At 41.7% G+C, this 13,990-nt stretch overlaps 1 protein-coding gene across 4 annotated transcripts in view; it reads right to left on the bottom strand.

Moving 5' to 3' along the window:
• Window positions 1-334: 334 nt before the first annotated feature.
• The window catches only part of LOC147890886 (putative WD repeat-containing protein C2A9.03), a 29,198-nt gene continuing 15,542 nt past the window's right edge, over window positions 335-13,990 (bottom strand). For all 4 annotated transcript variants that reach the window (XM_087389288.1, XM_087389289.1, XM_087389291.1 and 1 more), the window contains exons 5-10: window positions 9,100-9,237; window positions 8,861-8,977; window positions 8,576-8,667; window positions 8,385-8,490; window positions 8,084-8,170; window positions 335-1,304 (exon numbers count right to left, since the gene is read on the bottom strand). In XM_087389288.1, coding sequence (XP_087245414.1) covers window positions 891-1,304; window positions 8,084-8,170; window positions 8,385-8,490; window positions 8,576-8,667; window positions 8,861-8,977; window positions 9,100-9,237 — 954 coding nt within the window. In that variant the 3' untranslated portion in view covers window positions 335-890. The remainder of the gene's footprint in view (window positions 1,305-8,083; window positions 8,171-8,384; window positions 8,491-8,575; window positions 8,668-8,860; window positions 8,978-9,099; window positions 9,238-13,990) is intronic.

Genomic DNA, 13,990 nt, shown 5'->3' with positions numbered 1-13,990 from the left:
ACAAATTTGGCCCAATGAACCCACTAGTTGAATAAAAATAGCAAAACAGCACTAGAATTCTCGAAACCCCCAGAAATAACAAGCCCATACAAGAAGTATCCTGGAGCATTCAATTTTTTGTCAAAAACTTGGGTGCATGATAGCTTTATGGGCTGAGGAAAGCAAAGAACACTTGCTTTCCTTCGAGTAAATTTTGAAGTTTAAAGGTGAGGGACATGGCGATAGTTAGACGCAGACATAAGCTATAATGAGCATAATTACCTGAGAACAATGAAAGGAAGTTTTTATTTAAAAAGTGCACATGTTCAAAAAGACTAATAATAATTACCTTTTATGAAACCAGTCGTCATCTTTGAGCAACAACATTGCCAGTATGGCTCAATTCCACAATGGGATCATAAATTTTAAACTTCGAAATTCACAGTAGCAAGGGTTTTTTCCTCTTTCAACTATAATAGTAAATATAATCAATTGCTAAAAAAAGCAGTGACCTGAAGCAAAACAGAACACATTTTTGTTTTGTTTTGAGAGCAGGCTTTGTGTGTAGGCCTGAACACTCCGGTTCCTACCTAGTGACAATAAACAATAATTACATGCTCCCAAATACTTATGGGAGGTTTAGCTTTTCTCTTGAAGCTCGAAGGCTTACTCCAGTTTAGAAGACAAAAATACAACGAACTTACAGTAATCCTTCAAAACATTGAACATCCACACAGGTTGAGTTTGCAAGAACACTCGCCTCATGGCTAAACATCTACATACCTGTAAAAAAATTTGCTCCACCTTTTCTTTTTGAAGAAAGGGGGCCATTTCGAGTTCAGCAGGGAGGTTGTCGAAGTTGCAGAAAAGAAGAGCAATCTTCATATCATATTGATCACCACATAAAATATCTACCACATAGAATCAAGGTATGAATTTGCATGACAACGGTTATATTCGAGCAGACTGCCATATATTCTGTCAGCAACACCAATATATAGTGCCTCTGTGTCTGGACTAAAGGAGATCCCCGCAATCTCACCAAAGATGTCAATTTCTTGGGATAGCTTGAAATCTTGATTGACATCAAATACATGCACAAAGTCCGCTGGTTCCGCCATTGCAAGGAATCGTCCATCTGATGTGAAACGAAGAGAACGTATTGCTCCTATACGTCCTTTCAGAACTGCCAATGAAGAAGCCAGGTTTCTGATATCCCATAGTCTACAAGATGTGTCCTGGTTACCCGTGGCAAAGAGGTAACCATTTGGGTGCCAAGCAGAGGCAAAAGAATAGTCTAAATGACCTTTGAGAGCTGTTAAAGCCTGCAGGAGCCAAAAAAGAAGACATATTACAAGCTGTCAACATAAACACACAAATACAAAAGGGTCTCTCTCTCTCTCTCTCTCTCTCTCTCTCTCTCCCACACACACACACATCCACACTCTCACCAACACGACTACACACAGACTCTCTTGGCTGTAGTTGCATGCTATGAGAATCTCAAGGTGAGTCTGCAATGAGGAGGAAAGACCAAGGATTTTGTTAACACCATAGCAGTGGAAAGAGGAGGTCCATGACACTGTCTAGCCTCCACATTGATGAGTTGTCCAACACATTCAAAAGGCGAGGGGTCACCCATTGGCCAACCCATGGTGCGCATCTTGCTGTACACAAACATGTTATTCTCATCTTAACTCCTCTACTAATGACAGCTGCTACCCTCTAGGGATTTTGTAATCGAAGAGACTTGAAGGTCAACCTTGGCAAGGCTTTGATCTTCAACAGTTTGAGGCCATTCATGCAAGGCAGATATTCATGTTCCATGAGGAGCCTTCATTAAAATGTATAGAGATATGGCTAGGCAATGTTGACATCATGACGTGGCTCTATTGCACGGACTGCTATGTCTCAAATTCCAAAATTGAATTTGCAGAGCCTCCAAGACACTGCGCTAACGTCATCAACATAAGCCGTCCTCTCTTTTTTTCTCTTCTTTTATAGCTTACAAAGTCCCTAGCTAGGTGTGGATTACATATACCTTTGTAAGACTAGAATATGTCCAATGATACAAATTTAGATTTTTTGTTGTTAAAATTTTACCTGTTGGTGCTTCTGATCCCGTGTAAGATAAATCGATGTAGTTGCGCAGCTGATCACCACTTGGACGATTTTACATGTTCGCTAAGGTGATAGAAAAATATACCTTTGTAAGACTAGAATATGTCCAATCATACAAATTTAGAATTTTTTTTGTTCAAATGTTAGCTGTTGGGGCTTCTAATAAATCGATGTAGTTGAACAACTGATCAAACACTCGGATGAAAATTCAAAGAACTTGCATGTCCACCAAGGTGATAGAAAAATATACCTTTGTAAGACTAGAATATGTCCAATCATACAAATTTAGATCTTTTGTTGTTCAAATTTTCGCTGTTGGGGCTTCTCCACCCACGTAAAATAACCGATGTAGTTGAAACAGCTAATCACCACTTGGACGAAAATTCAAAGAATTTGAATGTCCTTAATACACAATGTTGTGACGTGTCACGGAGAGGCCTTCTCCCTACTCTTTGTCTATCTGCTTCCTTTCCTTGTTTTTGTATATGTACGACGTCAATATATAGTCTATATCCTTAAAACACAATGTTGCGATGTGTCACGGAGAGGACTTCTCCCTAGTCTTTGTCTATCCATTTCCTTTCCTTGTTTTTGTATCTGTACGGCGTCAGTATCTACATCCTTGTTCACATTGTCAAGCTTTTGCTGTTTGGCTTGCTGAGCTTGTTGTCGGGCTCCTCACATAAGCTCTCATCTGAGTCGCCAAGTTTGCACGCTGCTACCATGCTTACACCTGATATCAAGCCCCCTGCATTGGATATGGTAATCTGTGGAGGTATGGCTTTGTGAGCTTAGCTGACCCTCTACCAATTGTGTTCAAACTGCATTAAGACAAGCTTTGTCTTCTTTTGGCTCTGTAGGAAGCCTCTCGTTGGCTATGCAATACTAGCGGCACCTCCAATTAGTGGCTTGTTTTGCACTGGGTCGCCTCCTTTCACAGAACGAGGATGCGCCACGACCTGTCAAAGATACTACAAATAGAGGGAGGGAGGGAGGGGAGCGGTTTTTTACCCCTCCCAAAGATGCACTTTGCAGACCTCCCAACACCCTTCTTTCACTCTCCTTATAACCTTCAAGCATGCCACACAATGAGAACACACAAAATTCAAAGCTTGACAAGAAGGGCGGGTGGCTCATAGGTTTTATTTTCCCTTTTGAAGAATGAAAACTGAGTCCCTTGCACCAAAAACGAAATATGAGGTTCTCAACTTCAGAACTGACTGAAACAAGACTCCTTCCTTCTCATTCACTCATATGTGGAACAAATGGACCACCCCTTGCATACTGCCTGAAACATGGGCCCTTGCACACTGAAACATGGGCCCAGTACCATGTCAAAATGCTGGCAGCAGACCCACATGCATGGGGAGAAGGAAAAAACACCAAGCGTGCCATATAAATGTACACCACCTACATTATGAGCAAAGAACATGATAAACTATATACCATATACCAAACCCTAAACGGGTTACCCTAAGCCCATTAGGACATATTCACACCTAGATCTAAGTCCTATCAAGGTTCCTTTATTAGTAAACCATATACATATATGCACATCATATATGTAAGCGTCTACACCAACCAATAACCTATATATCAACCACCTTTCAGGACCTGGCTTCTCTATGAACTTGCCCTGATTTGACTCCTTGAGGAATACACCTTCCCTGTGATTAATCTTTGATATGTCTTCCCAATATTATTCAACAAGATGTTTTGGAATGTTTGGTTGGCCTGGAGTTCTCAACAAGGAAAGACCCACCGGACAGCCAGAGGGGTTAGTTCACAGCAAAGGCATGTGATGCCTTCTGCATGATGACTGAGAGATTATCTGGTTACCTAGACTTCTTGGAGGACATGGAGCTAGCAAGGTCGGTTGTCAAAGAAGCCTTCCCAAAGAGTTCCAGTTGCACAATACTAGAAATATCCAAAGCAAACCCTATGAAAGACTACGTGTAGGAGACAAAAGACCACAAAGACAGTACAATTGTGACCATCTGGACCTAAGGATTGCTCGCAAGGAGCATTATCCGGAGATAATTCAGCGTCTCTGATCAGGGGTTTCACGAAGAGATATTCAAATAGTCGCTACCACTTGGAGGGCGACATCATGAACAAGTTACCCAGTACAACTCATGTGGAGTGTGGATGATGCAGAACGGTTCCCAGATGACATGAACCATGCCATAAGAGAGTAAACATTATAGTTTGATCTACCGTGATTGGACTAGACACAAAGGATGCCTTGGACATGTCCCTCAGCATTCTTCCCAGGAAGCAGATGGGAGTGCATTCTTCGAGGACTAGGCTTTGCCTCACAACGGCTCATTCAGAGGCAGTGTCAAGGAAGAAGGGTGAGCTCCCCATATGTAAGCCCCCGAAAGAGGAGAGCACGGTCGGTAACATTTGAAGAGGGTGGGCAGCACATAGAGTTCCTCTTGTAGTAAATGAAGGTCCACACTTTAGGGCAGACCTACCCCACAGTGGACAGCCATCGTGCTAACCCTCCCTTGGGCTACACATGAGTTGTCAAGTGGCAGACAAGGCAGTGCATAAGCCTACATATATGCAGATATGCAACTCAGACAATGGGCAAAAATGGAGCAGGCCTGAGGGGATTTTATAGGCCCCAAAAGGCTGCCGTGGTTGGACAGTTTCAGCCAGTGCAGCAGGCCGGTCGGCCTGTTACAGGCTGCATCGGCCAGTCTGTGGGGGCATTTCAGCCCCTACAAAAAGCCTCCATCGGGGGCACACAAGGTCATTCCAGAAGAGCCATCTGCAGACTACAGAACAGCCCTCCAGAGTGCACGCAAGACACTAAAAGAGGCAGTGAATCCAGATCTTGCATACGTGCATCAGGGCACCAGGGTTCAGCAAAAGGCATCGGCAGATCCACAAAGCCCTTAGCCATTGTGAAAAGTATAACCAGTGAGCGGATCAAATAGGGCAGAAAGAGTTCTGACAGACACAGGGTTTTGGGCTTCTCCCATAGCCCATGAAGACCTCATTGAGGGGTGCACAGCAAAAGGAGTGAACACAGGACAACTCGTGGCTTCAGTTTCAGCGTTTGTGGGCAGCACTCTGCCATCCATGTAGTGTGACTTGTGAGTGCACCTTTGTCATACATTTTGGGTCGTCCCTTTGGATATTCTATTCAGTTATTGGTTGGCATATCTTGCTGTCAATTCAAGTGCACATCCTGAGTAGGATCTAGCGTTCTCAGGTGTGATCTCCTGTACAATTCCATTTTTCGCTGAATGTTGTAACACGATACTAGAAGCTAGGACTTGAGCTAGATGTACATGTTTGGATTCTGCCAGTGGCACACCCAATGTTTGCAAATCTTTGAAACCTTCAAATTATTAGTACCATTGCATAATTCTGCCATGGAAGGGAATGCAAGTGACGAGGGTAATGTTCACAAGAGCAAAGCAAACATCTAGGCAAAAAAATTATTTAATTTCAAAGACTGTAAGTAATTTCTTGCGGTTAACAAGTACAAGTGGAATGCTTGAGTTAGAAAAACAGTGTTGTAACACGATACTAGAAGCTAGGACTTGAGCTAGATGTACATGTTTGGATTCTGCCAGTGGCACACCCAATGTTTGCAAATCTTTGAAACCTTCAAATGATTAGTACCATTGCATAATTCTGCCATGGAAGGGAATGCAAGTGACGAGGGTAATGTTCACAAGAGCAAAGCAAACATCTAGGCAAAAAAATTATTTAATTTCAAAGACTGTAAGTAATTTCTTGCGGTTAACAAGTACAAGTGGAATGCTTGAGTTAGAAAAACAGTGCACGACAGGTTACAAAGATGCATGCACCTCGTAAAAGAGCAAGAGTATACATGCCAAGCTAGAAGATAGAAACATTTCATTTTGAACCCAAAAAAAGCCGAGTATGATTGGCCATACCATACACGTACGGAATAATTATTTCATACGCGTATGGTTCAACCATATGTGTAGGGACCCAACTATGGATATGGTCTATATGATGCCCACCGGATAGAAACAACATGTTCAATATACATCTTCTCACTATCAACCATGGTTTCTAAGTGACAAACATTAGCAAATCCTCACGTTATAAAGCAGGAACCATCAACTGGAAAAATGATACTATTATGCCGAGGCGGCCGTAGCCTTGCATAACAACAAAATCCTTTACATCTGTCTCTTGGATGTCAGTGAGAAGGACTCATATCCCCTTGGAAAGCTTGCAAAGCTGAAGTCTAAAGATACTCGAGACATGCAGCTGAATTTCTCTAGACACGGACGCCAAGCTGCATGCCTTAAAAGACTCACAAGAGAGGCCCTCTCTCTCTCTCTCTCTCTCTCTCTCTCTCTCTCTCTCTCCCGCTAGCCAACACCTCTCTCTCTCTCCGTACCTCTCCCACTAGCCTCTCTCCGTCCGTACCTCTCCCGCTAGCCTCTATCCGTACCTCCCTCTCTCTTCCGCTAACCCCCCATCCGCTCAGCATCTCTCTCTCTCTCTCTCTCTCTCTCTCTCTCTCTCTCCGTTCATACCTCGTCCGTACCTCCACACCTCCGTACTTCGTCCGTACCTCCGTCGTCCATACCTCTGCCCCGTCCGTAGCCCGTCAGCAGACAGCCAGTACCGTGCAATCCGTCAGCAACAGCACGTACCTCTCCATCCGTACCTCTCCATCCGTACCTCTCCCTCCGTACCCGTTAGAAGCAACCAAACTAACCCTAACCCTGAGTTGGGCTAAATCCCCAACCCAACCCCGGGGGCTAGGTTAAGCTAGGGGGTTCAACAGACAGCCAACTATGGACTGGCCTACCCTCTCCTCCAAGTCCCCCTCAACTCCCTCAACTCCTTCAACATCCATCAGGACTCGGTACTCTACAGTTGCAGCCATGACACCCTCTCCATATGCACGGAATTACCAACAAGAAGGCTCAAAACGACCCATCCTTGGGCAACAGGATCAGATTTTTTATCCGCAGCAGGCAGTGAGAGAGCTACGATTGGAACTGGCATAAGTAAATGCTCGACTTCACATTTTGAAAGGGCCTGGTAAGCAGGCAGTAATTGATGAGGCTGTAAAATCTTATAAGGATTCCCCCCCTACCCCACAGCTAGTCTCTACAGTCAAAGATCTTGTTCACATTGAAGTACAAATTGCTAAGAAGGAAGTGATTGTGGAAGTGGACACCAAAGCAAGTAAGTCTGATATTCAGGCAGAGATTAAAGAACACCAAGCTAGAAGTAATAATACGCTGAAGATTAGAATAGGAGGACTCCCAAAAGATTGGTACAAAGAGGAGGACACATATAGTGAAATATTGACAAAGATCAAAGCAAGCTTGCCCAACATTGAATGGCTGGATGATGATGAGCAGGATGATGATGACTCCAGTCCAACTTCTATTATGCACTATAAAGGTCATGCAATCCTTACACTAAAGTCAAAAGATATGCGGATCAAGCTCCTTCGACAATCTTACAAGCTGAAGGGTACCATAGTATGGATAGCAGAGGAGCTTACACAGGCTCAACTCAAGAATAAGGCAACTGAATTAGCTAAAGTCAAGGCTGCCAGAAAGGATGGAAAATGGGCAGTTTACCGTGAAAGCGTAGCACTAATCAAAGAGTTCAAATCAAAACCAAAAGACTCTCAGTCTTAAACTGATGTATGGCTGTTTACTCTTTCAAAGTATCATGTAAGTACGCTAAATAATGTGGGTTGCTTTTTGCACTCCTTGGGAGCTGCCATGTGCCCTCCCTAAAGCAGACGTACTACAGGGTGTCTTGCTGTCCCATAGACCTTTTGGTCTCCAGTGGATGTTGATAGACTTTCTTTCTTTCTTTCTTTCACCCCCTCTCCAAGCAAATTTTGCAATCAAACCATCACTTTTCAGTTCAATTGCAGTTTCATCTTGAGAAATAAACTTTCCATTTGATTTAGCATAGAAGTCCAATAAGAATTCAAATTTTGGAGGGTAAATAGTACCTTGCCAGTTTGACTGTCAGCAAGAAACCCATCTGCACTGTCACCCACGACAACAAAAAATTTGTTGCCTGGACTCACCGAGGTGTGCTGTACATGTGCAATCAAATAAACTGTGAGCTTACAAAGAAACAACACCTTTAAGATACCTCAGTATCTTAAGACACATAATGGCAAGCAACATGGATGCTGATCAACTGAGATCAGTGCATTAGAATAAATCTAGCTCAGCCTTCCAACTCAAACAAAATGTTGTGAAAAACAGTAAATTGACAGCAAAGTCAAATACAGATTAGTCACACACATTGACAGGCCAAGGGAAGCTGAATTTCTGAAGCACATCAAATTTCTCAATGTCAAACACCCGAACAACAGAATCATTGTTTGAGCTCATCAGCCTTGGTGCACCACTGCAACACAAACACACAAACATAAGTTTCCACAGCACCACTTAAGCAACACTAATAGCTGTCCCGATTGCAACATGTACCTTACCTAGAACCCTCATAGATCTCAATAGCATTGGTGATCGCATTTTCATCAAAGGTGATCTTGGTACAATAAGAAACTCCAGGACGGTCCAAAAACTGCATCCAAAATTGTGCATCATGTTCATTACAACAAGTCTTCCTCCTCCAAAAGCCATAAAATCAGGAGACACAAACAACATCTCTAAGTAGTACACTGACTATATTAAAGTCCACCTAACTAACATTTCATTATCACGTCAATAAAAAGATCTTACTTTTTTGTTGTTGGGGAAAAAAAAGAGCAGCTTACTTTGCAAACCATCTCCCCTTGAAATCCACCAGCCACAAGAAGATTTCCCTTGACACACATAGTACTGATTTGCACATGTCTTACAACAGGCTGTAAAGCCCATGGGCTCCTTTGGGCCTGCATGTCGAAAATCTGTGCTTCAAAGATCTTATCCTCTGCTATAGCAAGCATAGTAAAGCCAATTCAAAGCTTGCCAAACTCTCAAAGCAGAAAGATTCAATCAGAAATGTGAATCAAACCTCAGGAACAGGCACTATAGGGCCAGCAACATTAAGGATTTCTGTTGATTTCCGCGTCAAAGGGGACCAATGCAGAACTGAAGAACTGTGCATCAAATAAATGTCATGTTTTGAGGTAGCCCAGACAAGGTTCCTGAGCTGAAACATAGAAAGAAACATAAAGCACCATAAGAGACACAGTACACAAGGACATATTTGTTCAAAACTATCTAAGATATGAATTTTGCAACACATACTCTGAGCCCCAACTGTGGGGAAGGCTGGACAACTCATTACTATTTCAATCTATGAAAAAAAGACGTGAGTGGAGAAAATAGAGATAAACAAGCACGACCACCACAAATACATAAGCGGAAGAGTTTCCAAACCCGACTCCCAAAAAAGATCAATACCTTGGCCCTGCAATGCTGAAATTTCAGGACTTTACATAGGCATCTAAAAGAGTATCACTGACTGAATTAAACATGAAATCAAGGTATTCCCTTATCTTATTACCGTGGTTCAAGGAATGCTTTGACTGAATAGCCTTGAAGAAAACCCATGACTGAGTTGGCCACTTGAAGTGGATATACATTCAGAATGTGTGCGCACCAGCACACGCACACACGCATGCATACCTATATTCTGGATTGCTATATCCCAGGTTTGGTCTGTTCTTTAGCTGCAAGAACGCAATCATCACAAGGACTTGAAAGAACAAGCTCTTCAGCTTCCACTTAGATAATGTAGCTGATTCTTAAGGGTAGGAGTCAAAGTCAAGGAGAAAAGCCCCTGAGCAGACCTTTATTGTTAGGAAGAAAGCTTTGGCTTCTTAAATGCAATAAAAGGGAAACTTATGATAGGTTAATAGCGTTGGCACTACGGGGACATTGCGAATACCACTGCCTCATCTCCACCCCACCGTACTCACATATTGATTTGACATCTAATCTCTCTACTTTAATTTGAGAACCTCTCTCTCTCTCTCTCTCCTCCTACAGGAAACTTACAAACTCATTTGAGAAGTACTCTCCCTTCCATCTGACCTTAGGCATTTTATTTACAGGCTGTTTCTTTTTCAACCATAGCTTTAAAAGCTTTGAAATGCCCAAACACTTCACTTTTCTTTTTCATAAAATACACCCAAACTTTTCTGCTGTAGTCATCAATAAAAGTGACAAAATAATGACAGCCTTCAATAGATGCAACTTTAGTAATCCACACATCAGAGTGAATTAATTCCAATGGCCTCTTACTCTCTTGAACATATCTAGGAAATAACTTCATTGCTTGTTTTTCAAATTGACAGGCTTCACATATCTTATGCATTTCTGCAATCTTAAACTGAAGCAATCTTGCAATAATATTTTGAACCTGCATTAATTTAAGTCGTACATTAACATGACCAATGCATTTATGCCAGATATCAATATCTACTACACCAGTCCCATATGCAAACATTGCTGCACCCAATTCAGACATGACCGCACACATACAACGTAAACATCATGCCCTTCTTTTTCCTTTCGCTATCAAGCGACCTTTATTTTTCATATCCTCAACAAAGCATCCATGAGAATTAAATCTCACCTGCAAGCCCTACTCAACCATTTCACCAACAGAAATCAGGTTCTTGGTGATATTCGAAACATAAAATACATCAAACAGGTATTTTTTTTTTCCATCCTGCATAGACAAAGGAATTTTATCAATCTGCACAATAGGATGTGCAGTATCATCACTAATATCCACAAATCCTGATCTTTTTATTTTTCATCCATTCTACATGATCTGTCATGTGATTTGACGCCCCTAAGTCAACATACCACACATCATTGCTTTCTTTTGCACTTATCACAGAATTGGTCATGTGCTGCATCATAAACAAATGCTTATTTTTGTCATAACCATGTTTACTAGAGGATGCATAATTGCCTTGCTGCAATTTTTCAGTCACGATGTCATTCTGCTTTTTATAGCAGTCTTTAACCATATGACCCATTTTACCACAGTAATAGCATTCAACATTGTTGTTTGCATTTTGACCTCTCTGCCATCCACCACGACCTCTTTGGCTCCCCTGCCTCTAAAGTTACCACGTCCTCCTCCATAGGACTGATTTTCTTGAATTTGCTGCATATTCTAATTTCTGCCACGGCCTTCAAATCAGCCTGTTCTGCCTCTGCCTCTGCCTCTGCCTCTGCCTCTACCTCTTCCAGCATTTGAGTAGAAAACTTCTTTTGAAGTTCCTCCTGAAGAAGATACACCACCATTTCTCTGCTCTTCAGAAATTAGAAGAGCAATCAACTCCTCAAAATTAAAAAAATTCTCACAGACGACAATGGATGTCCGGAATTGTGAATAATCCTTTCCTAAACCATTCAAGGTCACAAAAACTAAATCATCTTCCACTGGCGACCCAATAAAAGCAAGTGCATCTGCAATCTTCTTCACCTTCATGTGGTAGTCATTGATGCTCATATTTTCTCTCTACACATTATGCAACTCCTGCTTGACCTGCATTTTCCTGGCTTGCATATTTGTGCTATACATTTTTGCAATCTTCTTCATCTTCATGTGGTAGTCATTGATGCTCATATTTTCTCTCTGCACACTATGCAACTCCTACTTGAGCTGCATTTTCCTGGCTTACATATTTGTGCTATACATTTTTGTCAAAGTATCCCACGCCTTCTTCGACGTGGTTACATCCTGAATATGCACAATCATAAAATCTGAAATACTGATCCTTTCCTAGACCATTCAAGGTCACAGAAACTAAATCATCTTCCACTGGCGACCCAATAGAAGCAAGTGCATCTGCAATCTTCTTCATCTTCATGTGATAGTCATTGATGCTCACCATTCAAGGTCACAGAAACTAAATCATCTTCCACTGCCGACCCAATAGAAGCAAGTGCATCTGCAATCTTCTTCACCTTCATGTGATAGTCATTGATGCTCATATTTTCTCTCTGCACATTATGCAACTCTTGCTTGATCTGCATTTTCCTAACTAGTGTATTTGTGCTATACATTTTTGTCAAAGTATCCCACGCTTTCTTTGACGTGCTTGCATCCTGAATATGCATAATCATAAAATCTGAAATACCGATAGACAACCAATACATAACTTTTTTGGCGCTCTCATGCCAATCTTTAAATCCCTACAACTCCTATTGATTGAGAACATTAAGAATAACTGGTTCTTATTCAACTCCAGTAATGAACTCCCAATAGCCTTTTCCCTTAAAGAAATTCGTCATTCTAAACTTCCATGCTTGAAAGTTGTTCTTGTCAAGTTTTTCAGTGACAATCTGTGAAAGAGCATCAGACACCATTACAGAACACTGCAAAATATTCTGTCACTGCAAAAAAACACAACTTTAGCCTCACAAGGACAAATCTGCAAAACTGACAAGAGTGATATTTGACCACATAGTCACTTCTTAGTGACAATTATGCATCAACAGGAAATAAGAATGATTCTGTCACTCCCAATATCTTTGCGCACAAGCATACGATGTAATGTATGCAAAATATTCTATCACTGCAAAAAAACACAACTTCTGCCTCACAAGGACAAATCTGCAAAACTGACAAGAGTAGTATTTGACCACACAGTCACTTCCTAGTGACGATTATGCATCAACAGGCAATAAGAATGATTCTGTCACTCCCAATATCTCTGCGCACAGACATACAATGTAATTTATGCGATAACTTTTCACCGACCTGCAGAACAGTGGTCGCACAACAAAAACAGGCCACTTTCCTGAGTGCCTGCGAAAAACTTTCACCACCAAAACGGACCCCGAAATGACCTCGAATCAAAAAGGATAGCCTATACTACCCTCTTGTCACACCGTGAAGGACGTCCCAATCTAAGACAGTGTACTCTTGCACTTTCCGACTGTGCTACTTGCAGAGATTTGCTCCCAAACTCGAAAAAAAAGAAAAGCAACACTGATCCTCTTACTAGGACACCACGGACTTGATTTACTTTCTTGAGCTCCTTACCACGAACCGAGCTCTGATACCATGTTAAAAGAGAGAGAAAGAAAGAGTCTCACTTGCAGCTTTCTCACATACACAATGGGAGAATATACACAAAGATGGAGGCTGAAAACAGTTTTCTTCTTAGTTGTGAAAGCCAAAAGAACTCTCATAGTACAAAAGAATAGGTGAACCCTATATGTGGGTCTCAAACCAAACTCAGCTAACTAAGGTGGCATACTAACTGAGCCACTAACTAGAGTACATAAAGATAGCTGTCATCCATCTATTATTCATGGACGGTGTACCAACCGCATCTACAGCTAATAAGTCGTGACATAAATGCACAATGGTCACCCTGGCATATCACGAGTGGATATCTCAACACTCTATGCTATTCAATTGACCAAGTCTCAAGAGAATAATGAGCTGTTGGTGGAGGATAAAGACATGCAGTTCCTATTACAGCAATACTCTGATATATTTGTTGATCTTCCCAACCATCTCCCTCCCATGAGAGATGTGGATAATGCAATTGTGTTGGAGCCAGGATCTAAGCCAATCAACAAACCTCCATACAGACTTTCTAGAGCTGAAAGGGAAGAGGTGACAAGGCAAATAAAGGAACTCCTTAACAAGGAATTTATTCCACACAGTCAATCACCCTTTGCCTCTCCTGAGTTATTGGTTAAGAAGAAGGATGGCTCATTTAGAATGTGTATTGATTACAAGGATTTGAACAAAATGACAATTAAGAATAGGTTTCCTATCACTAGAATTGATGATCTACTGGATGAGCTTAGAGGGGCAAAGTACTTCACAAAGATTAACTTTAGGTCAGGCTATCATCAAATAAGGATGAAGGAGGGAGATGAACATAAAACTGCCTTCAAGACAGAATGTGGGTTTTATCAAT

This window comes from Dipteris shenzhenensis, chromosome 18, assembly GCF_047967505.1.
Source record: "Dipteris shenzhenensis isolate YYH24624 ecotype China chromosome 18, Dip_SZ_1.0, whole genome shotgun sequence".
Lineage (NCBI taxonomy): Eukaryota > Viridiplantae > Streptophyta > Polypodiopsida > Gleicheniales > Dipteridaceae > Dipteris > Dipteris shenzhenensis.
The sequence above is the reverse complement of the archived record's forward strand: the minus strand, read 5'-3'. Positions and strand labels throughout refer to the sequence as shown.